The sequence below is a fragment of the Ovis aries genome, chromosome 9 (assembly GCF_016772045.2).
Source record: "Ovis aries strain OAR_USU_Benz2616 breed Rambouillet chromosome 9, ARS-UI_Ramb_v3.0, whole genome shotgun sequence".
NCBI lineage: Eukaryota > Metazoa > Chordata > Mammalia > Artiodactyla > Bovidae > Ovis > Ovis aries.
Window position 1 is genome coordinate 78891163 of NC_056062.1, and position 22441 is coordinate 78913603.

General features: G+C 39.2%; 1 protein-coding gene across 4 annotated transcripts in view; it reads left to right on the forward strand.

Annotated features, from left to right (window-relative positions):
- Positions 1-22441, forward strand: part of NIPAL2 (NIPA like domain containing 2) — an 87703-nt gene that overhangs the window by 22838 nt on the left and 42424 nt on the right. For 2 of the 4 annotated variants that reach the window (XM_015097909.3, XM_042254448.2), the window contains exons 2-4: positions 2494-2562; positions 3609-3780; positions 19410-19469. In XM_015097909.3, the coding sequence (XP_014953395.3) occupies positions 2494-2562; positions 3609-3780; positions 19410-19469 (301 nt within the window). The remainder of the gene's footprint in view (positions 1-2493; positions 2563-3608; positions 3781-19409; positions 19470-22441) is intronic. The other 2 variants (XM_042254447.2, XM_060393491.1) reach the window with 1 other exon arrangement.

Here is a 22441-nt window from a genome sequence, read left to right on the forward strand (position 1 = left end):
TTTTTTTAATTGTTTTTGATTTGCCTTTTGCTAATGACTAGTGCAATTGAGCATTTTTTCATGTGCCTATTGGCCAATTATGTATCTTCTTTGGAGAAAAGTCTGTTCAAGTTCTTTGACCATTTTTCAGCGGCATTGTTTATTTTGTTGTTGTTCAGTTGTGGGAGTTCTTCGTATATTTTAGATACCAATCTTTATCAGATATAGGATTTGCAAATATTTCCTCCCATTGTGTGGGTTGCCTTTCACTGTACTAATAGTGTCCTTTGATGCACAAAATATTTCACTGTTGATAAAGTCCAGCTTATCTGTTTTTTCTTCTGTTGCCTGTGCTTTTCATGTCATATCCAAGAAATCATTGCCAAATCCTGCTAACCAGTTTCTAAACACTGGGCCTGGTGGTGTTTAAACTACTCAGTGAATCATTTAAAGAATTTTGAAGTAAGTTATTTCTATTCCCCAATTTACTTTTATAATTACAGAAGATTTTCATAATTACTCATTCAATCTCAAACTTCTTCTGAATTTTTATTTTGCTGATTACTGCCAAATGTACTCAATTGTAAATCGAAAGCATGGAAATAGCACATTATATTATGATACAATTGTTCCCCATGAGGAACAGTGATCAAAATTGTTGCCAACTGCCTTTATTAGGAAAAGAAAATTCTTAACTGATTAAAGACTATGGATATTATATGTCAGCTATTAAATGGGTTTTCAGCTTCTCTGCTTCATTTTTAAAAAAAATACTGAATTTCACTTCAGCACGCATAATAAAGTTCTAAAACTTCAAAGACATTTTGCATTCTGAAAAGGGTTCCTTGTGCTTGTAATGTTCATTTGAAATTCAAATAATGCTTTGGAATTTGAAGCTAGTTAAAAGTTCTGTACCAAAGAAGAAGAAGGGGGAAGAGCCCTTCTATCATTACTAGTTTTTACTACTAGCAGATATTACATCTTTGTACCTAGACAGTAGCAGTAAATGCATCTTTTAAAGTTATCAAATAATACATATGCGATCTATAGTAAACATCTTGGGCAATATGTCAGGACTTATTTTTTTAACCTCTGTAGTTCTTGTTTTAAACCACTATATACTTTTTCAAGCAAGTGTTTTTTTAAGCCGCTCATTGTGTATAGTAGATGATGTGAAAGCCTTAGTGGAAGCCTAAGACACGATCCTCTTCCCTTGGAGAATTTGCCATCTCTTGATAGAGCCTGATGATACGCATGACAATATAAAAGAAGAGATAGGGATGTGCACCGTTTAGACTCTGAGACAGTAAGGACGGGCTGTGGGGTCTGAGACGGTTGTAAGGCCAGGAGGGCGAGGTCTGTTTGGAATGGGCTGAGGGAAGGAGATACTGCCTGGGTGAGAGGAATGACGTGAGCAGGGTATGACATCTGACTGGAGAAGACAAGAACCAGGTTACCCAAGGCAGAGAGAGCACCTTGAGTGTGCTGTGGACAGCGGGTGTTCCACTGTGGACAGTGGATGAGGATGGATTATGGGGAGCTGGAATAGTAGTTTTATATTCGATGTAGTTGACTGTAGAGAGGGATTGTGGGTTCTTGACCAGGAGAGCAGTGGGAAATTGAGTCTGTCTCCAGTAGAGTTCATAACACTTTAGAGATAAAGGGATTTTGGAAACATCTTATCCAACAACCCCTGTCTACTGGATCCAGGGAGCTGAAATAGCTTGCTCAAAGTTGCCCATCAGAAAACAGCAGATCTGAATTTCAGATTTATCCTTTAACTCCAAAGCCAAAGTCTTTCTTTCATACCACAGTTTTCTAGAATGTCTTCCTGTCTACCAGAATGTCTTAAGAAAAAGAAAAGAGGGAGAAAAGCACTCACATACTTGAGGCAGTGAACACCCCAATCAGAGGGGTTGCTGAGGAAAACTGAAAACAGGATAAGTAGAAGCATCTCACTCCAGTACTCTTGCCTGGAAAATCCCATGGACGGAGGAGCCTGGTGGGCTGCAGTCCATGGGGTCGCAAAGAGTCAGACACAACTGAGCGACTTCCCTTTCACTTTTCACTTTCATGCATTAGAGAAGGAAATGGCAACCCACTCCAGTGTTCTTGCCTGGAGAATCTCAGGGACGGGGGAGCCTGGTGGGCTGCCGTCTACGGGGTCCCACAGAGTTGGACATGACTGAAGCGACTTAGCAGCAGCAGCAGCAGAAGCATCTTAGTTTGAAAAAGTGAGAACCTGATGACTATTTATTTTATTAAATGGAGCAAGTACCTAGAGAATTAAATATAGACTGAACTAGTTCTAAAAAATAATATTTGACTAAAGTGAGAAATTAATCCTAATAAAACTGTTATCCATATTCCAAATGGCCCTGGCAAAGGGGTGCTATGGAAATATTTGCAGAATGAATGAACAAAGGAATAAATGTATCAACTTAAATTTTTGTAGTTTTTTTTTCTGGTAAATATCTTACAAGTGTTATTTAAAGAAAGCATTTTCTTTTATAGATTCACCTTTTTGGAGTTTTGCTGGCCATTTTAGGAAACCTGGTAATCAGCATTTCCCTAAATATTCAGGTAAGAAGAAGCTTATTTTTCTAACTCTATAGTTTGATCCAGGGACACATTATGACTTTAATAAGTCTCAGACACTCTTGCCTTCTTCCTCCATTAAAGAAAGTGTATCTTATGTCCTTATTGATACAAAGACAGATGTAGTACTGACTGGATTGTATTCATGTTTTTTTCTTCTGATTTTAAAAGAAGTTAAATGTTTTTATGAACCTCTTATTAGTATTGTATACCCCAGTCAAATTTCATGTGAATTGGTATCACACTGAGAAAAGATGTTCATAATGTTGGCATAAACCAAGATTTATTTGAATGTTCTATATTTTCTTATAGTACTTTTATTATTTTCTGAATTACTTCTGAAGCTTTTAAAAAATTTTTAAAGAAAAATTTTAAAGTCATCTAGAATTGTACATACGTCTTAAAGAAGTGAGTTCAGTTATCATAAAATACAAGAGGGAAATAGGGCTTTATTTAATGGCCAGTTTTTCAGGAATTCACATGTTTGCAATAAAAGAATATATTCAAAGCAGATATGAATGAGTTCCTCTATCCCAACCCTCTGCTACCAGAGCTTTCTGCCCTGTTACATTTATTGTGGTAGCTACTTTGACTCATCCTAAGATATGCTTTCTTTAAATCCCTTTTCCAAAGGTGTTTCTTTAATAATTTATTATATTTATTTCAATGATGTTTATTTGGGGAACCTGATTTTTTTTTGACAATCTAAAAAAAAAAGTATTTTGGTGTGGTAGAATAAAAAGTCACCTAACTCCTTAACATACATCCCACCTTTGATAGTAATAATGATATTTATTCACAGAGCTATGAGAATTAATTAATATGAAGAATGCCCTTTAAACTATAAAATACTGTGTCAGTATGAGTCACTTTTAATATGTTTGGAACAAAACAGAAAATCATAATAATTGCTCTATTATAATCTGCAAATAAGTTTAAGAGCCATGAAGCAATTTTATGGGAGCAAAATTTTCAAGGCAATGTTTAGTTGCGTGTAAATGTTTCTTATTTACATTCTGTTTGACTTCTAGAAGTATTCACATCTTCGGTCGGCACAGCAAGAACACCCAAGGCCATACTTCAGGAGCGTGTTGTGGTGGAGCGGAATCATACTGATGGCCCTGGGAGAGACGGGAAACTTCGCGGCCTATGGATTCGCCCCCATTACTCTCATCGCTCCATTAGGCTGTATGTCTGTTACAGGTGGGTCATTTTTCTGTGTTTTGATAAATAGAAATTTCAAGAGATCAGAATAATCGGTGAAAAAACATACAACTGAACACAGGCCTGAAAGAAAAAAGTCTGTTTCGTGTTTTCTTAGCATGCTCATTTGGAACAATTATACTCCTAATTTCAGTTATTCATTGTCACGGTGCCCCATTAACCATGAAGAAACTGGCATTTTGTAGCTATAACGTTTATGTTGAAAAGTCTGATTCCTGGTGTCTGAGTCAATAAATCAATAGCCACAGCAAATGTTATACATGCTTTTTAATCATTAATGAATTATCTTAAAACATTTGTAATAGAATGACATATTTTATTCATATGTTAAACTGACATGACATGTAGAGTCCTTGATGCCTGATCCATAGTTTAGCATCTTTTTTACATTAAGAATTAGATACATTACTATCTATAAGAATGTATAATTTTGCAGTAATATCATAATTAACCTACTTTCAAAATTTTTTATGACTTGCTAGATACATTTAGACAAGAGAATATGAGATGTTGCTAAAGACTAAAGAAAAAGCAAAAATTACTGCTAAAAAAGACAGCAAATTCTCTAAGCTGTGTTAAAATCAATAAAATCTTTTTAGTTTCACCCTTTATCTGCTGCTATGGAAACAGCATGTTTCTAAGTTTCTGTGAACTTGGAATCTTCATTGAAATAGAAACGAGTTGATGGTTATTGTCTGGTAACAACTAGATCAAGCGTATTATCCCAAGTGTAATATTTTCCAAAAAATTATATGAAATCCTTTTTAAAAACATAATTTAAACTGAAATAATGTATACTCAAAGGGAAGTTTGTTTCATTTTGAAAGCAGTTTTCCCTTCTTAATCGTTTAAAGTATCTTATTTAAAATAATTTCATAATGTACAATAATAGAATGGTTAGCAAAGAATGCTTTTTTGGCTTTCTAGAAATTGTTCAGTTAAAATCACCCTAGTCTGAATAGGCACACAATTTATGTAATCATTTGACATGTTTAACATTCAGATAAAATCAGCAATTTGAAGTATCTTATCTTCTATTTACTACTGCATATACTGTGTACAGGGACATTCTTTATATTTTTTCCTTCTCAAAATCTGAGAAATAATAGATAAAAAGATATAGTTATACTGTGCTTCCCCACTGGCACTAGTGGTAAAGAACCTGCCTGCCAATGCAGGAGACATAAGAGATGCAGGTTCTATCCCTGGGTTGGGAAGATCTCCTGGAGGAAGGCATGGCAACCCACTCCAGTATTCTTGTTTGGAGAATTCCATGGACGTAGGAGCCTGGAGGACTGTGGTCTATAGGGTCGCAAAGAGTTGCACATGACTGAAGTGACTTAGCATGCACACGTAGTTATATTGTCACCTTGAGACTTCTATAGGCCCCCGTTGATCTGAAAATGTTGTATTATTTTTCATAGCGACTGTCTGTTTAGAGCTTATCTCTAGTTTCGTTTCTTATTCTGCTTCATGCTGTTTTGGTGCAAGAGCCTAAAACAGAAGTGCCCAGGCATATCAAACAGAGGCCTGGGGGAGGCTTGAGTGCACCACATTATGCTAAAATTCTCCGTTTATCTTGAATCCCCTGGTCCTGGGAAGCTTTTATCTGGGAACCAGAAAAGAGCCATTCCAACTAGTACAAAGGAAGGGGGATGTGCTGGATTTATTATAAAGACCAGAGATCTCACAGAAATGAAGATAAGCCAGGCCTCTTGGGACCCGAAGTGAGAAGTCGGAAATTATCGGAGATGAAGGGCCAGCCCTGATAAACTCCTCACAGACCTTCAGTGAAGCCGCCTGTGAAGCTGCTCATCTCGGCATGACTTGCTTGAAGCTCTCGTTAATAACGGGAGGTTTTAAGTTTAACCGCCTTCCCCCCACCCCGGACAGTGTCCTCCCAGCTTTCCTGGGGCGGGCGGGGCAGTCCACCCACCTTCAGACTTGGAGATGGACTCTTCTCCATGCTCTCCTTCGTTTGTCTTCGTCTACCCCTAGCCTGGATTAATGTTTCAACTTTAGAGCATTTTTAGCAACCTCCCTCTCTACCCATTTAAAATGATTCCAAGAAGTAAAACTGTAGCCTCAGACACAAATTGTTTCTTGCTTTACAGTCCTTGCACACGGTAATATATGCTCGTAAATAATATTCCCACAGCACTCCTGTGTTGAATTCAGGTCACTGTGCAGTGTTGTGGGTGGACAAGGGATGCTGGAGATGGAGGATTTTCCCCAGACCAACCCCCGACCACTTTTATAATTCTTTATAAAGGTTCTAGAAACTCTAGAAAAATGTGAAGCGAAGGGGACAGTATTTTTTAATAAATATGTTATCCTATGGCTGTGTCTACAGCTGAGGCAGAAAAGCGTCTACACTTTACTAATTTCATTTTCGCTATTATTTCTTGGGAGCTTCAAGAAGGAAATCAAACCTTCCTGATTTTTTTTTTAAAGGCAATATTTGTTGCAATGTTGCATGAGAGACTGCAGATTCTTTTCTGGCTTTTCTGCTGTCTTTTGTGGCTTTCAAAGTTTGAAAAAAAAAAAAAATAAGAAAGAAAACTGAAGTCCAAACAGTTTTTTTTTTTTTTTGAAGTTTTAGCTCTTAAGTCCAAGTGAAGGAACTTTCTTCCATCTTCTTCATTTTCCTTGGGTAGCCTGGTTCATACCAATACACTGTGTTCCTTTTCCTCCTCTCCAGAAGTAAGGCGATACTGTGTGGGTCACTAAGCCCAGGCTGCTAATATGTCAGTCTCACTGCTTTGTCTTACATAATCAAAATTCCTCCTCCCTTTGTACACTTCAATGCAACAGATTTTTTTTTTTAGGACTAGCACGTAAGAAGCACTACAGTAACCACCAGGGATATTTCAGTTTGTACTCCACCCACGTTCTCGCCTTGAACCATCTTCCTTTCTAGTCTTTCTTTCCTTCTCTCTGTGTGTCCTGCTGCTCTACACTGACATGCTTACCTGGAGGTGGCATTTTCTCAGGCACGAGTTTTACTGATGGTTTCATAGGCGTTCTAAGAAACAAAGAATTCTGTAATCAAGCAGGTTTCTGCAATATTGGATTTAAAACAGTACAAAGGTTTCCTGAGTGGAGGATTTCTTGAGGCTCTGGGATAGGCCCAGGCACGCTGTCAATTTTTCAGAAGCAAATGCAGTAAGCCAGCTTTCCAATTGTAGAAGGAAATGGTAACCCACTCCAGTGTTCTTGCCTGGAGAATCCCAGGGATGGCGGAGCCTGGTGGGCTGCCGTCTATGGGGTCGCACAGAGTCGGACATGACTGAAGCGACTTAAGAGCAGCAGCAGCAGCTTTCCAAATCTATTGTCTACAAGATGCCTTTATAAGAAACATCTCAAGGGACAACAGTTCTGCAGAAAACCCTCTAGAGAGTCCTTATGGCAACGCTCACAAGCAATCAGAGCGTTCTAGAGACTCAGATAGGATAGATACCTGGCCGGTACCTACAGCATGACGGGGAGGTGGATAATGGGAGTAATCTTAATACACAGACAGATCTGAATGCCCAGGCCTGGGTCCTCTTTTGGAGAAAGAAGCTCAGAGCCCTCATATTCTTGTATCACCTTATACTTTTACCTTCCTTTTCTCAATGAATAATAAGTACAAAAGCTTATTCTGGCTAAAATGCTGATTATATGCTGGCAGGCTTCCCTGGTGGCCCAGACAGTCAAGAATCCGCCCACAATGCAGGAGACCTGGGTTCGATCCCTGGGTTGGGAGAAGGAAATGGCTACCTCCATTCCCTGGAGAAGGGAATGGCAACCCACTCCAGTATTCTTGCCTGGAGAATCCCATGGACAGAGGAGTCTGGTGGGCTACAATCCATGGGGCCGCAAAGAGTCAGACATGACTGAGTGACTACCAGTTTCACTTTGTTTCATGGTTCATTCTAGGAGTTTGTTTTTCCAGTAATTAAAAAATCTTAAGAGTTGGTGTTTCAATTTCATCTAAAGCTTTGGCTGGATACTCTCCCCAATAAGACAGGGCAATAGAATGGTGAGGAGTACAAGCTCTAGGACCTGCGCCTGGAAAGATCTGTGACGTCAGGCGAGTTGCTTAGATGGGTTTATGCCTCAGTTCCATCATCTATAAAATGGGAATAGAAACAGTTCTTCCCTCAGAAGTCATGGGAAAGAACTGAGCAAACACAAACACTTAAGAACAGTGTTGGATACACAGTGCAGTGTTTGACACAGTGACAAATCTGGCTATCATCACTGTGATTTATATTTTTAATTAACTAGAAACACAGTATGTTATTCTTTATAAGGGAGTTTACTTCCGTGCTTCTGAAGATGCCTGGTTGTTAAATTCTCAAAAATGAATGAACCACTTCAAGAAGTGCCTTTTATTGACCTTACCATTGTTGTTCAGTCACGAAAGTCATGTCCGACTCTTTGCAACCCCTGGGACTGAAGCACACCAGGCTTCCCTGTCCTTCACTATCTCCCAGAGTTTGCTCAGACTCATGTTCCCTGAGTCAGTGATGCCATCCAACCATCTCATCCTCCGTTGCCCCCTACACCTCCTCCCCTCAATCTTTCCCAGCACCAGAATCTTTTCCAATGAGTCGGTTGTTCACATCAGGATACCGAAGTATTGGAACCTCAGCTTCAGCGTCGGTCCTCCACTAATTAATTAATTCTCAGGGAGAAGAAGGGTAGGCTCCTCACAGCTCATTTGTTCAGCCATTAAGCAGCAATTATCTTTTGACTCCTCCACATATTCCTCACCAAAATGTGTTGGAAAATACCAGAATTTCCAAATAACCTAGCAAAACAAAATACGTATAAAAAACAGACACAGAATTTTGTCCAAGGGGAAACAGTCTGAAATGTGCGTGCAACTCTCTGTCTTCTTGCTCTGGCTTCAGAGCACTTTTGTTCACTTGCTAATTAACTTCAGAGAGACATTCAGATCTAACTGCAATTTGAGAAAGTGTTTTTCTGAGAAACTATTTATTACACCAGAAATCCAATAAAGAGAAATAAGTTGGGTATTCTGTGCAGTTTGTAATAAAATTTTAAACTGCTGCTAATCTTTCCTGTCCCTCTTCCCCAGGAGGCCTTTTTTTTTTTTTTTTTTGCTTCTGTACTAAATTAAACTGGCTTCTTCTCTGCTCCCTTAGAACCCTGCATGGGCCCTCCTCTCATCTATTTGGTGCCCTTTTGTGAATTAGAAAAAGGCAGCCTTTCTCATAATACTTTATTTTGGTGTGCAGATTATCTTAATACAATAATGTGATTGGAGCAGGCCACGCTAGTGCCATCTGTCAGAAAATTGTCCTGAGAAATATACAAAGCACCAAGATCTGAGATGTGGATGGTGCCCCCTCAAATGTAGTGTCTTTGTGCAGTGCGCAACCTGTTCAACTGCGTGTAGAAGCTTTGGCCCTTACTTCCCCTTTGGCAACGCTCATCATGCTCCGAATGACCTGCTTAATGTTCATCTTGGCCATTCAGCTGAGACCAGGAGACTGGGACTATGTGTCATGTTGCCGGCTATCTGATTTTTTCAGGACAGCGTGATACAAGAAATCATACAATACAGCCTCACAGAATTGGTTTGAATTTGAATTTTGATAAAGTGAGGATTGAGTGTTCTAGGATGTCCTGTTCTAGGATATTGAAAGAGAAGTGTTCTGTTCTGTTCCAGGGTGTTGTTTGTTTGCTCTCTCACTTCAGTTGTGTCTGACTCTTTGCAATCCCATAAACTGTAGCCTGCCAGGCTCCTCTGTCTATGGGATTCTCCAGGCAAGAATACTGGAGTGGGTTGCCATTTCCTTCTCCAAGGTGTTATTTAAAAGATTTCAATTCCTGATGAAGTGCAATGGTTAAACATTTATTGCAAAGAACTTGTGAATATTCACTTCTGTAAATACTTACAGGTTTATAAGCCTGTCCTTTGGGGGGTTGAGTTAGAGTATTTGTGCATCTATTAATACAAAATGTGCCCTTACATTTCATGTTTTCTTTTTTCTGTTTATCCACCGATGGTGATCTATACTATGCATAACCATTGAGAGATGAGTGAAAATAATAAAGTTATCAATAAACTGAAGAGTTGAAGCCGCAGAAAATGAAGGAGGTTCATGGTAGACTTCTCTCAGTATAAAATTGACTTGTCTAGGGGTAGCTAGGGAGTGGGATATGAAGGGATGTTGTTGTGGGGGCAGGAAGGGTGGGGGAAATAAAACATGATGGACATTTTTCAGTTCTATACCTCTGAGTGTATTGATTGAAAGTAATTAGAGTTCAGAGAATAGATCAACTTTTCCAAAATTAAATTCAGGTAACAGTTTAGAAATAGTTAAAGGTAGGAAACTAATGCTGAATGAGCATCCACTGTGCCGGATACTGTATGGTACAAAATAACCTTGTTATTTTACTTAATTACTGCCCAAGTGAGTAATAAGTAGATTAAATTCACGATGAGTTTTATGAGATCAAACACTTGGAATTTTATATGGAATGATAAAATTAATAGCAGTGAGGTCTCCTTGGCCCTGGGAAAATTTCCTGAGAGAAGTAGTCACCCTGTGACTCAGCTAATTTGAATTAAGTCTGGAGATCTGAACTGCACTGAGAAAATGAGGCGAGAATGAAGCAGATGACTGGTAAGTCTTTTCCACCGTGCATTTTCCCTAGCATGCTGGCTTTTGTTCAAATTGAGATTCATGATGTGGAAATATATGTTGTTTCATGTATTTCTGTGTGCCGTTATGAAGCTGTAAGCTGCAATGTGTCTGTATTCCATTAAACAATGGTCCTAGCACAGCCAGAAAACCCTGGTGAGGCCTTTTGGAATTCCAGAGAAGTCATCTCAAGCAGTAACTTTGGTCTCCAAGATTTTTATTAGAAACAAATGAAGGAAAACACAAACAGGCCCATGAGCGAGTGACCTGTAGCGTCCCACAAACCTCGATGCGGCGGATTCTGTGTCCTTTAATGCCCTGTGCTCAGCGCCAGCCTGAATGAGGCTGCCAGGGCTCATGGGCTGCCTGTGATGGTGGCACTTTACACGGACGCTTGTTTTTGCCCTGAAAATATGCGTAAAATATCCCTTTTCTCGGTGGCTTGCTGGGTTGTCTGCCTTAGCACATTTGTCCCAAAAACCTGCCTAAATAAAATGCGTGGAATAAATCCCCGAAGTCCTCATTTCATGTCTGCTCATGCACTCTGAGCTGAAAGCATTCCTAAAACCCAGAAACCTTTATTTGAAACATCTTTTCCACCCATCCTTACTTTTTGAGGGCACCACAGAGTATTTCTAAGAAATTGCTGCTGATGATATATTGTGCTATTACATGTATAATACAGAGTTAATTCTGTCAGTGATAGTATTTTTACATTTTTGGAGTCCTTTCATTCAATTTAATCACTAATGTATATCAAGAAAAATGTAGAAAAGATGTTTGTTCTTAATCCAGGTAACTTTCCTCATTTGAAATTATGCATGTTACCTATAATTTCATTATCTTCAATAAATGACAATAGAAATTTTTTCTCTTTTTTAGAAAACAGAGGTGTAGTTAACTTACAATATTGTGTCAATTTCATGTATACAGCAAAGTGATTTAGTTATATGTGTGCGTGTTTTTCAGACTCTTTTCCGTGATAGAGTGTTATAAAAATATTGAGTGTGCCTCCCTGCGCTATGCAGTAGGTCCTTGTTTTCCTGCTTTATATTTACATCTGGAGTGTAACCATAAGTTTATATTCTATGTCTGTGAGTTTCTTTCTGGGTTGCAAATAAATTCATTTGTACCATTTTCTTAGATTCCACAAATAAGTGATAACACAATAGTTGTCTTTCCCTGTCGGCCTTACTTTACTTAATATGAAAATCTCTAGGTCCATGTTGCTGCAAATGGCACTGTGTCATTCTTTTCATGGCCGAGCAATACTCCATCGTGTGTGTGGGCCGCACCTTCTTTATCCACTCACCTGTCAACTCATCTCAGTGAACATTTAGGTTGCTGGCATGTCCTGACTGTTGTGAATAGTGCTGCTATGAATATAGGGGTGCATGTATCTCTCTGAATTATAGTTTTGTCTGGATGTGTGCTCAGGAGTGGAATTCCAGATCATATGGTAAGTCTATTTTTAGTTTTTTAGGGAACTTCCATACTGTTCTCCACAGTGGCTGTACCAATTTACCTTCCCACCAATGGTGTAGGAAGGTTCCGTTTTCTCCACACCCTTTAGTGATCTTCACTAACATGAATTATCGGATACTTTTCTGCCAGTATAGGTGGTGGGACAACTTCCTTTTCTGCCAAGAAACATTTTTCAGTGTCACATCCTCAGACTTTTGAATCCTAATTCCTTGGAATTCACTGTAATTGACATACTTCTCTCCTCCAATTCTGCAACTAAAGAGGAGTGATCCTTTTGGAGAAGTCAGTACCTCAAAATGGTTAGAGTTGCTTGAGCCTGTGAGTGCACTCAACATGCCCACATATTTGAAGTTTGATTGTGACCGACATGAAAGTGCTTCTGTGGTTTGCTTTTTAGCAGCACAATAAAGTTGCCATTTTAAGCGGTCAGAAACCACAAGCCAGATATTTACATGTGAGGAACTGTTTGTAGCATTATTGTATAAATATGTTCTTTTCATGTCATGGGATCTTTTTTTTTTTAATATAAGAGTGTTTTCTTTAGTATTTTGTGTTCTGCTTCCCTGTATTATAAACATATACCCTGGTTTCTCTTCAGATTATAGAGGTTAAACAATAAATTGAATATCTAGGCAGGCGAGCTGATGGAATTTTCATTTGCGGACTAGATCAGAGTTTACAAAGGGTTAGCCTGTAGACCAGATTGGGCCTCTGCTGTATTTGTTTGGCTCAAAGAATGCTTTTTAAGAATACAAATTAATTTCCCATGTTTAAAAATTGGACAGTGATGCACAAAAACTGGATTTTTGTCTTAAAGAATCAGATCCGGTAACACTGAACTTAAAGTTGGCTAGGACTTGAGTTCTGGCTACCGCCTTTCATTGATCTTGTGTATGCCAGGTCACCACAGGCCCACAGCCCCTGATCAACACAGCCCACCACGCCCATTGTTCCTTCTTCTTTAGAGGATTACCCAACTCGCCCCTGTAGGCCAGTTTGGGTTTGTGACCCTGGAACCAAAGATTTTTTCCTTTCCAGCTGAATCAGTTAAGAATGTCATATACATACTCACATTTAAATAAAGTGTAATTGATTTTTTAAAACTTTGGGTTAAATCTATCTTTATAGCGGTGGTCATAAAAGGGTAAAAAAGTGGAGAAAAGTAAATAAATGTGAACGAAAAAATAGCTATACCATAACACATTTGAATAGTTACTGAAGCCTCTTTTGTGTTCTTAAACCCTTAATAAAAAAGAAATTATTGTTTGTGTTAGAGGAGAGAATTTAGGTAAAGTGTGCACATATATCATCACGCTGCAAACCAAAGCACGTCTACGCGTGGGGCTGACAGCTCCTCATACGCCTGGTGCAGCTGGAGCACGGGGATCTTGGCTTGGCCTCTGTCTGTTTCCATCTGGAAATCCAAGTCAGAATGTCCATGTATCTCACCCTTGTACACAGCCCTGACAGGAGATCGTTTCCATTCTGCCTGCAAGCCAGGGGACGCTCCATCACCAAAAAGAGCACAGATGGCTTCCCAACAGGAGTCGGTCCCTTATAACTGTCGTTGGTTCTCCTGACCATGAGGTATTATGATCAAGGCTGTGTGAATACGTTAATAAACGGCACCGTGGGGGCACTCTTTTGGACCAAAGAAAATACAAGAAGATGCTTTTTTGTCCTTTTCTCTTACGTAGTATTCCCGCTGTATTTTTTTCCCACGATTCCTACATAACCACTGTTTGAATTTGGGCGTGTTATCTTTCATAGGCTACCTTTTTTTTAAAATGCATTTAATCATTGTGGTCCACAGTGCGTCTGGAGTCACTGTGTTCACCATGCAATGAATTAACTCCTGTGCCAGGAGCACTCTGTGTAGGCCTGTGTCTGGGAGCATTCTCTGTATAGAAGCATAACCTGTGAAAGCCAGCATGGAAAAGGATTTATGAGCCTCAGCTCAATGATGCCTTTAGTCAAAAATGTACATAAAACTGTGAGTGCTGAAGTTAGGGCTCCGTAGTAACTTTAGTTTAATATGCTTAGTAAAAATCTGTTCAGTTACCAGTATCATCTGTTTCAATGCTTTTTAAACTATTGATCTTAAGATGCTGTATTTTTAAATATTAATTTTTACTATAGAAATAAAAGGGTAATAGTTTTCCCTTCCTTGTACATGTTTAGAAGGCAAGGTTGTTGTTATAGCAACAATTAGACAGGGCTGAGTTTGACAGATCTCTGATTGCAGATGTATATGGGAACAGTTCAGTTTGCTTATTTTTTTATCATTTGAAAAATTTACTACTGTTCTTGACAACCTGAAAGGGTGGGATGGGAGTGGGGAGGGTGGCTCAAGAGGGAGGATGTGTATATCTAATTTGTTGTACGGCAGAAACCAACACAACATTGTAAAGCAATCATCTTCCAATTAAATATAAATAAAATTAAAATTTACTGCTGTTCTTAGAAATCATGTTATTAGCTGTTGCTCAGAAACTGTCTTTTTGCTCAATACAGATCTCATTTTAATCATGTTTTGCAAGATAAATTAGTTATAAGTAGATGTATCTTAATAGAATGTTCTTTTTCATTACTTTCTTTGCTAGATAAATTTTTTAAAAATCTCATTCCCTTATCTTAGCTAAAATTTTGTAGCAAATTACATGTTCTCTCAAAACTTATGGAAAATACATCAGGCACATAAATTCTTTCAGAAGGTAAAAGTAGTATATTTGTGTTTCATAAGACTCTGATAACTATTTTATGGCAATTGATATAATTTGATGTATATAGTATATTTCAAGTTTATTGTTACCAATCATGTCCTTTTGCTTTTAGCAGTGAAATTGTCTACTACATAGTGTTCTTCTGTCTTCCTTCTGAAAGTGACATTATTTCTGAAACTGTGGCTTAGCAATGGGAAGGAAAATGATGCCTTTCTTACTGTAAGGAAGGAAATGGAGTATAGTATGCTAGAAAGGGCTCTGAAGTGGGACAAGGAAATATGGGTGCCGGTTCCAGCTGTGCTGTAATAAAAATGTTTGTTAAATGAAAAGATCAATAAATAGGAGACCTTTGGACCTCAGTTTCCCAACTGTAAAGGTTAGAACCTAGAGTCGATTCTAGCTCTAAAATCTCCTTATTCCATGTAAGCAATGTCTCCCTTCCTGATGGAATCCTTCACTGTGAAATAGACTTCTCAAGGATTGTTATAATGGAATGCATTTAGTATGTGTTAGTGTAATGATCAGAGAAGGCAATCGCACCCTGCTCCAGTACTCTTGCCTGGAAAATCCCATGGACGGGGAGCCCGGTAGGCTGCAGTCCATGGGGTCGATAGGAGTCGGACATGACTGAGCGACTTCACTTTCACTTTTCACTTTCATGCATTGGAGAAGGAAATGGCAACCCACTCCAGTGTTCTTGCCTGGAGAATCCCAGGGACGAGGGAGCCTGGTGGACTGCCGTCTCTGGGATCACACAGAGTTGGACACGACTGAAGCGACGTAGCAGCAGCAGCAGCAGCAGTAGTGTAATGATACTTTACCTATTTTTTTTATTGTTACCTATTGTTAATCCATCTCCCTCTGCTTGGAAGGGGTTTCCTGGTAGCTTAGCTGGTAAAGAATCTACCTGCAATGCAGGAGACCCTGGTTTGATTCCTTGGTGGAGAAGATCCCCTGGAGAAGGGCTGCTTGGAAAGATTCCTTCCATATACATAGGACATTAGTAATGGGAGTTGGGAATAAGATCTTGATTTTTTTTATATACTTTTTCTAATGCTCTAAAGTGTGAAATTAGTTTCCTTGAATTATTTGGTCCAAATCTGAAATAGAAATTTTTCATACATTTTTATGCTAGTCCCAAACTCAGTTCTTATGGCAATAAGCTATGTATCTATACATTAACTTATCTGTAGAAAATATTGCTTTCATGTTCTAAAGCCACTGTTGTTGTTCAGTTGCTAAGTTGTATCCAACTCTTTGTGACCCCGTGGACTACAGCACACCAGGCTTCCCTGTCCTTCACTATCTCCCGGAGTTTGCCCAAACTCATGTCCACTGAGTCAGTGATGCCATCCAACCACTTCATCCTGTTACCCACTTCTCCTCCTGCCCTCAATCTTTCCCAATTTCAGGGTCTTTTCCAGTGTGTCAGCTCTTTGCATCATATGGCCAAAGTAGTGGAGTTTCAGCTTCAGCATCAGGTCTTCCAATGAATATTCAGGGTTGATTTCCTTTAGGATGGACTGGTTTGATCTCCTTGCTGTCCAAGGGACTCTCAAGAGTCTTCTCTAGCACCACAGTTCAAAAGCATTGATTCTTCAGCACTCAGCCTTCTCTGTGGTCCAGCTCTCACATCCATACATGACTACTGGAAAAACCACAGCTTTGACTATACAGACCTTTGTTGGCAAAGTGATGTCTCTGGTTTTTAATATGCTATCTAGGTTTGTCATAACTCTTCTTCTGAAGAGTGGCCGTGCCACACAGTCAAACTTATGCTTGGTGGTTTTTTCCCATGCTCTGTTTATTTTGTGTGAAACCTCTGTTCCTATAAATAACTTGCCCAGGAAAGCTCTGCAAGAACGTGTCTCCCTTGAATGAGAGAGAGCTGGGTTGAGAAAAAGATGGAGGAAGCATATGGAGATCCCAGCTTGTCTTGAGTGAAGGTTTCTGGTGTAGATTTGTGCTTTTATTTTAAATCAGTTGCCAGAATACCAGATATGTGTGTGTGTTAGTCGCTCAGTCATTTCCAACTCTTTGTGATCCCATGGACTGTAGCCCGCCAGGCTCCTTTGCCCATAGAATTCTCTAGTCAAGAATACTGGAGTGGGTTGCCAATCACTTCTCCAGAGGATCATCCTGACCCAGGGATTGAACCCAGATTTCCTGTATTGCAAGCAGATTCTTTACCATCTGAGCCACTAGGGAAACCCCAACACCAGATAGAGTTACATTCAAATGTAACTGATTTGGTGGATTATAATTCAGATTCATTAAAATTATATCTATGAAGAATTTTTAATGATATGGCAAATTGTTTTCAGTACAGTAACTAAAAAAAGAAATTTTGCATTATAATTTCATCTCAACAAAAAGGAAGTAAACACACAAGTATATTAACTGTGGGTTTTTTTCTAGATGATCATATTATTTTGTGGTGATTTTTCTTTCTGTATTTTTGGTTTAAGAAAACAAAAAGTTCAGCCAATGGTTTTTTAAAAAATTTTAAATGCAAGTTATGTTGTGAAGTTTTGGTTTTTGTGTTTGTATTATTGCAAATTTGGATGTTCCCATTGTCTCATGATTCCAGAGGAAGAACAAGTCAGATTCAGCTTACCCCACACATCTTAGTAGGTCATGGTTCGGTTGTAAGGTTGAGGGTTCATTAGCATCAGTAATGGAAAAGAGGGTTCCAAACGTCACAAGGGTCAACAAATGCAGGAGATCGCACCAACCCTTTTATTTATGTGCTGGGTACTAACTCCTTGGGCTTCCCTGGTGGCTCAGATGGTTAAGAATCCGTCTTTAATTCAGGAGTCCTGGGTTCAATCCCTGGGTCAGGAAGATCCCCTGGAGAAGGGAATGGCTACCCACTCCAATATTCATGCCTAGAGAACTCCATGGATGGAGGAGCCTGGTGGGCTACAGTCCATGGGATCCCAAAGAGTTGGACATGACTGAGCAACTAACACACACACACACACTAACTACATACAAGAGATCTTCAAAAAGTGAGACATATCTCAGGACTTCCAGGTCCTATCTCATAAAACGTATCTCAGGTCCAGTAGTTGAGAATCTGCCTTCCAATGCAGGGGTTGTGAGTTCAGTCCCTGGTCAAGGAACTGAGATTGCACTCACTACAGGGCATGCCACAACTAAGACCCAACACAGCCGAATAAATAGTTTTCAAAAAGACATATCTTAGAATCAGTCAGTTCTGTTCAGTTCAGTCGTTCAGTCGTGTCTGACTCTTTGCGACCCCATGAATCGCAGCACGCCAGGCCTCCCTGTCCATCACCAACTCCCGGAGTTCACTCACACTCACGTCCATCGAGTCAGTGATGCCATCCAGCCATCTCATCCTCTGTCGTCCCCTTCTCCTCCTGCCCCCAATCCCTCCCAGCATCAGTCTTTTCCAATGAGTCAACTCTTCGCATGAGGTGGCCAAAGTACTGGAGTTTCAACCTTAGCATCATTCCTTCCAAAGAAATCCCAGGGCTAATCTCCTTCAGAGTGGACTGATTGGATCTCCTTGCAGTCCAAAGGACTCTCAAGAGTCTTCTCCAACACCACAATAAAAAAGCCTAAATATCTTTTGCGGAAAACAAGCCGAAAAAAAAAAAAAAAAAGTCTTATGTAATGAGAAAGCTGTATGAGGGGTAATGACACATATGGGTGGAGTGGTCAACTCAGTCTGGGAGAATCCAGAGGTGATGCTTGAGTCTAGAGCTGGGTTAAAAGATGGAGGCAGAGATGTACAGGGAACCACTTGTAGAAAAATCCTTTAGCATGAAACTCAGTGGTGCTTCTGGGGATTATGATTAATTTAGTGACAGTGGACACTGAATATAGAAGAGATAAAGAGCAAACACGGCAAGGAAATTGTCAGGAGTAAAACTGTGGCTGTTTTTGAATGTTATGCTTAGCAGTTTGGCCTTTGTCCTCTGTATGACAGGAAGCCATTAAGAGGTTTTAAGCTGTGGATTTTCATTTGATTTGCCTTTTAGAAAGATGCCTATAGTGCTGTGGGGAAGGGGTAGTGAAATGGGAGGCTCCAGAGGGGAGCTGTTACCACCGTCTAAGCCTGAGGTGAAGCTGGCTGGAACTGTGACAGAGGGAATGAAGAGGCAGGGCTGGACTTGAGAGACAGTGAAATCCCAACCTAACCGACCCAGTAGGCTGTTGGATGAGTCGTGTGAAGGAGAGGGGAGACCGGAGGAGCCCTTGGGCCCTGGTGCTCAATGGAGGTATCCTTGGAAGAGGGATTATGGGAGGAAGTGAGGGGAAGTACGTGTCAGTTGGAGATATGAAGTTAGGGGGGTTTTCTTTGTCCTTTCTTTTTTTCCTTCCCTTCTGTCTCTTTCTGCCTTTCCATCCTTCCCTTCTGTCTCTCCCTTCCTTCTTCCTTCCTTACTCCCTCCCTACCTCTTTCTTTCATTCTTTTCTTTTCACTCAGGTATTTAGTCATTCAGTCATTCAGTCAGCCTTTATTAAGCCCTCACTGTATACCGTGCACCATCCCGGTCACTGCTGTAGGTTCATTATGAAGCAGGCCCATTTCCATGAATCCTCAGCCATGAGGGGGACAGAGGCCGTTTCCACGGCCACAGTCGCCGGGTGTCTCTGACCAGGACACAGCTAGTGAGACCGGAGACTACTTGACTCCTTTCAAATGGTGTTGCATAATATGTGTTTTTATACTTGGAAACACCTCTAATGGCCATTTTCTTTCTAGGTAGTGCTATTATTTCTGTTATGTTTCTGAGAGAAAATTTGAGAGCCTCGGATTTACTAGGTAAGTTAATTATTTAATTCAGATAATTAAAGCTCTGTTTGATGAGGAAATAACTAATCCTATCCATTGAAAATGTGTGCTTTAAAAGCAAGGAACAAATTACTGAAATGGATATAGTGTCATCTAGAGGCGAACGCTATTCTGCCTTGGAGTTGCCATCTGCTCTTTGACATAAAATACGTGCATCTTCATTGAGGCTGCTGCCCAAGCTATTGACCACAGCAGATCATTATTACAGTATTATTACTATTGTGGATGTTATGAAAGTTTTATGAACGTAATAAAATCCAAGAAAACATCTGTGTTACCTAATAGAGTATTCCACTTCAAAGGACATATTTGATAGATTGTTGCATGAAGGGACTGCATGAAAATGAAAACCACATCCAAAAATTAGATGTACCAATTAACTACCTAATTTTTTGTTAGGCTTTTCCAAAAGTAACATAGAATATTGATCTTCAAATTTTTATTTACAGGGAATTCCCTGGCAATCCAGTGGTGAGGACTCCACGTACTCACTGCTAAGGATATGGGTTCAATTCCCGGTCAGGAAACTTAAGATCTCATAAGCCGTGCAGTATAGCCAAAAAAAAAAATTTCTTTTTAATTTAGAAATACAGCTATTAATGAAAAATCACAGTAGCCTTACTGGCTGTAAAAAAATGTTTCTGCTGCACAGCAAAGCCATCACATATTGATTGTATCTTCTACCTCTTATTGGAAATATCACTGGTGAGAAGAATTATAAAAATTCATATTTTCTTCCTTGACAAAATCCTGTCTGAATTACTGCCGACATATGATAATGAGTATGAGATTTTAGGCACTTTAAATAAAGCCACGTCTACTCAGTTCCAAAGAGATCATATTAAAGAAAAAACTGTTTGAGTTTAAATGTGACACCAGTGTTGGTATGTTGAACATTTGTTTCCCTGATCGTGTTTCCCTTGAGCCTAGTGTCTTGAAGGAGTTTTCACTTTTTCTTTTTTCTCCTTGATTTGATTCTGCTAGTAGAGTTTTTTAGTCAACACTGTCAAATTTTCATGGTTAAAATGTTTTTCCAAATGCATTCATATGTGAACTGTGGCTTTTCAAATACATTATTTTTCTATACTCTTTTTTTGTACTATGGTTATGGCCTCATTTGGGGACGTTGTATGGAATCAGAAATAAGAATGAGCAATGCCTGAGTTTTATAGATTAAAGCAATTAGGTCCTACATTATGTTTCTCATTTATCAAAAGTCTTATGGAAACTTTTAAGTCGTTTAATCTTATGTATGTCATCTTTTGTAATTAATGGCTGATTAATGTTTAAATAAATGTAAGGTATTTAATGAAGTAATACAGATGGATATAGAGGAAGTCTTGCCAATTATTATGAACCCTTGTGATAAAACAATGATTAAGACAGAATCCCTGCCTTCAAGTAATATGGTCAATGATCAAATGTATACAAAAATACATTTTTAAAAGTAGAAAATAATATGTATTATAATGCCTGAACCATTAGTTTAAAACAGAGTTTCTCAACCTCAGCACTGCTAACATTTTAGGTTGGCTTATTCATCATAGGGGGATGTCCTGTGCCTTGTAGTGTGTTTAGCAGTATCCCTTTTGGCCTTTACCCATTAGCTGCCAGTAGCACACTCTGCCCCAGTTATGACCACCAAAAATAACTTCAAACATCGTCAAATCTCCCTTGGGGGGCGGAGGGCAGGCAAAATTGCCTCCGGTTGAGAACCACTGGTTTAGAATAAAGAGAGATTACTCTAGTTAGAAAGCTTAGAGAGGATTTTCTGTAGCACAGATACAATTTGAATTAGTTCTGACAGCTGAATAGGACAGGCATGGACCACCTCCAGGCATTTGGAGGATGGCAAACAGAGGGAATAACCTGAGCACTGTTGACAAACGTACGAAAAGATAAGACGAGTTTACTGTGCTACAAGCACTGCCAGTGAGGATTAGGAGAAAAATCAATGGAAGTCATAGCTATAGGAAGGAAAGAGGTAGAAACAGCAATATGTGCCAGTGATTTGATTATATTCTTAGAAAACCCAAGGTCAATTGAACATTACTAAAAGCAGTAAACTAGTTCAACATCAAAGGATATAAAATAAACTCACTCTCAAGTATTCAAAGCTGGATTCAACTTCTGCTATCAACTGTGTGGCCAACGTATTCTCTAAGCCAATTTGCTGACAAATATAGAAGACTATTTTAAGGGTCAAATTGGATAATTGATACAAGCACTTTGAGACATGGAAAGCCCTGTTATTAATAATAAAATTATTATTTCTATGATTAACTTCATTCCTAAGAGGTAATACTAAAAACGTAAGAAATAGGAAATACACTCGCATACACAGGTAACAAAAAAAAACCCTCTATTGATTCTTTGATTCTTTGCTAATTTTTCTTACTTTAAAAATGGCCAAGATTTATTAAATATCTACTTCTCTCAGGTGCTATAAGTGTTTTGCATGAGCCGTCTCATTTAAATGCAGGAACATTCATTTATAAATCTGCTTTGCTGTTGTTTAGTCGCTAAGTCGTGTCCAACTCTTTTGCAACTCCATGGACTGTAGCCCACTAGGCTTCTCTGTCCGTGGGATTTCCCAGGCAAGAATACTGGAGTGGGTTGCCATTTCCCACTCAAAGAGTTATGTGACTTTTACTAAATTACTTAATCCCTTTAAGCCCCAAATTTCCTCATCCTTAAAATGAAGACAGTATTACCTATATCATAGGATTAATCAAGTATATGAAACTTGTGCACGTAGGACTCTTGGAAGAGGGTCTGTCATGTAATACGTCCTCAATAATGGCTGCTATTATTATCATAGCTATTAATACCACCGCCCACCACCTTGTGCTGTTTCTTCATGAGAGAAAACCTTGATTAGGATATTTTAGTGAACTTTAATAACATTAAAGTTAACATTTCCCACAACTCTGATTGAGTTT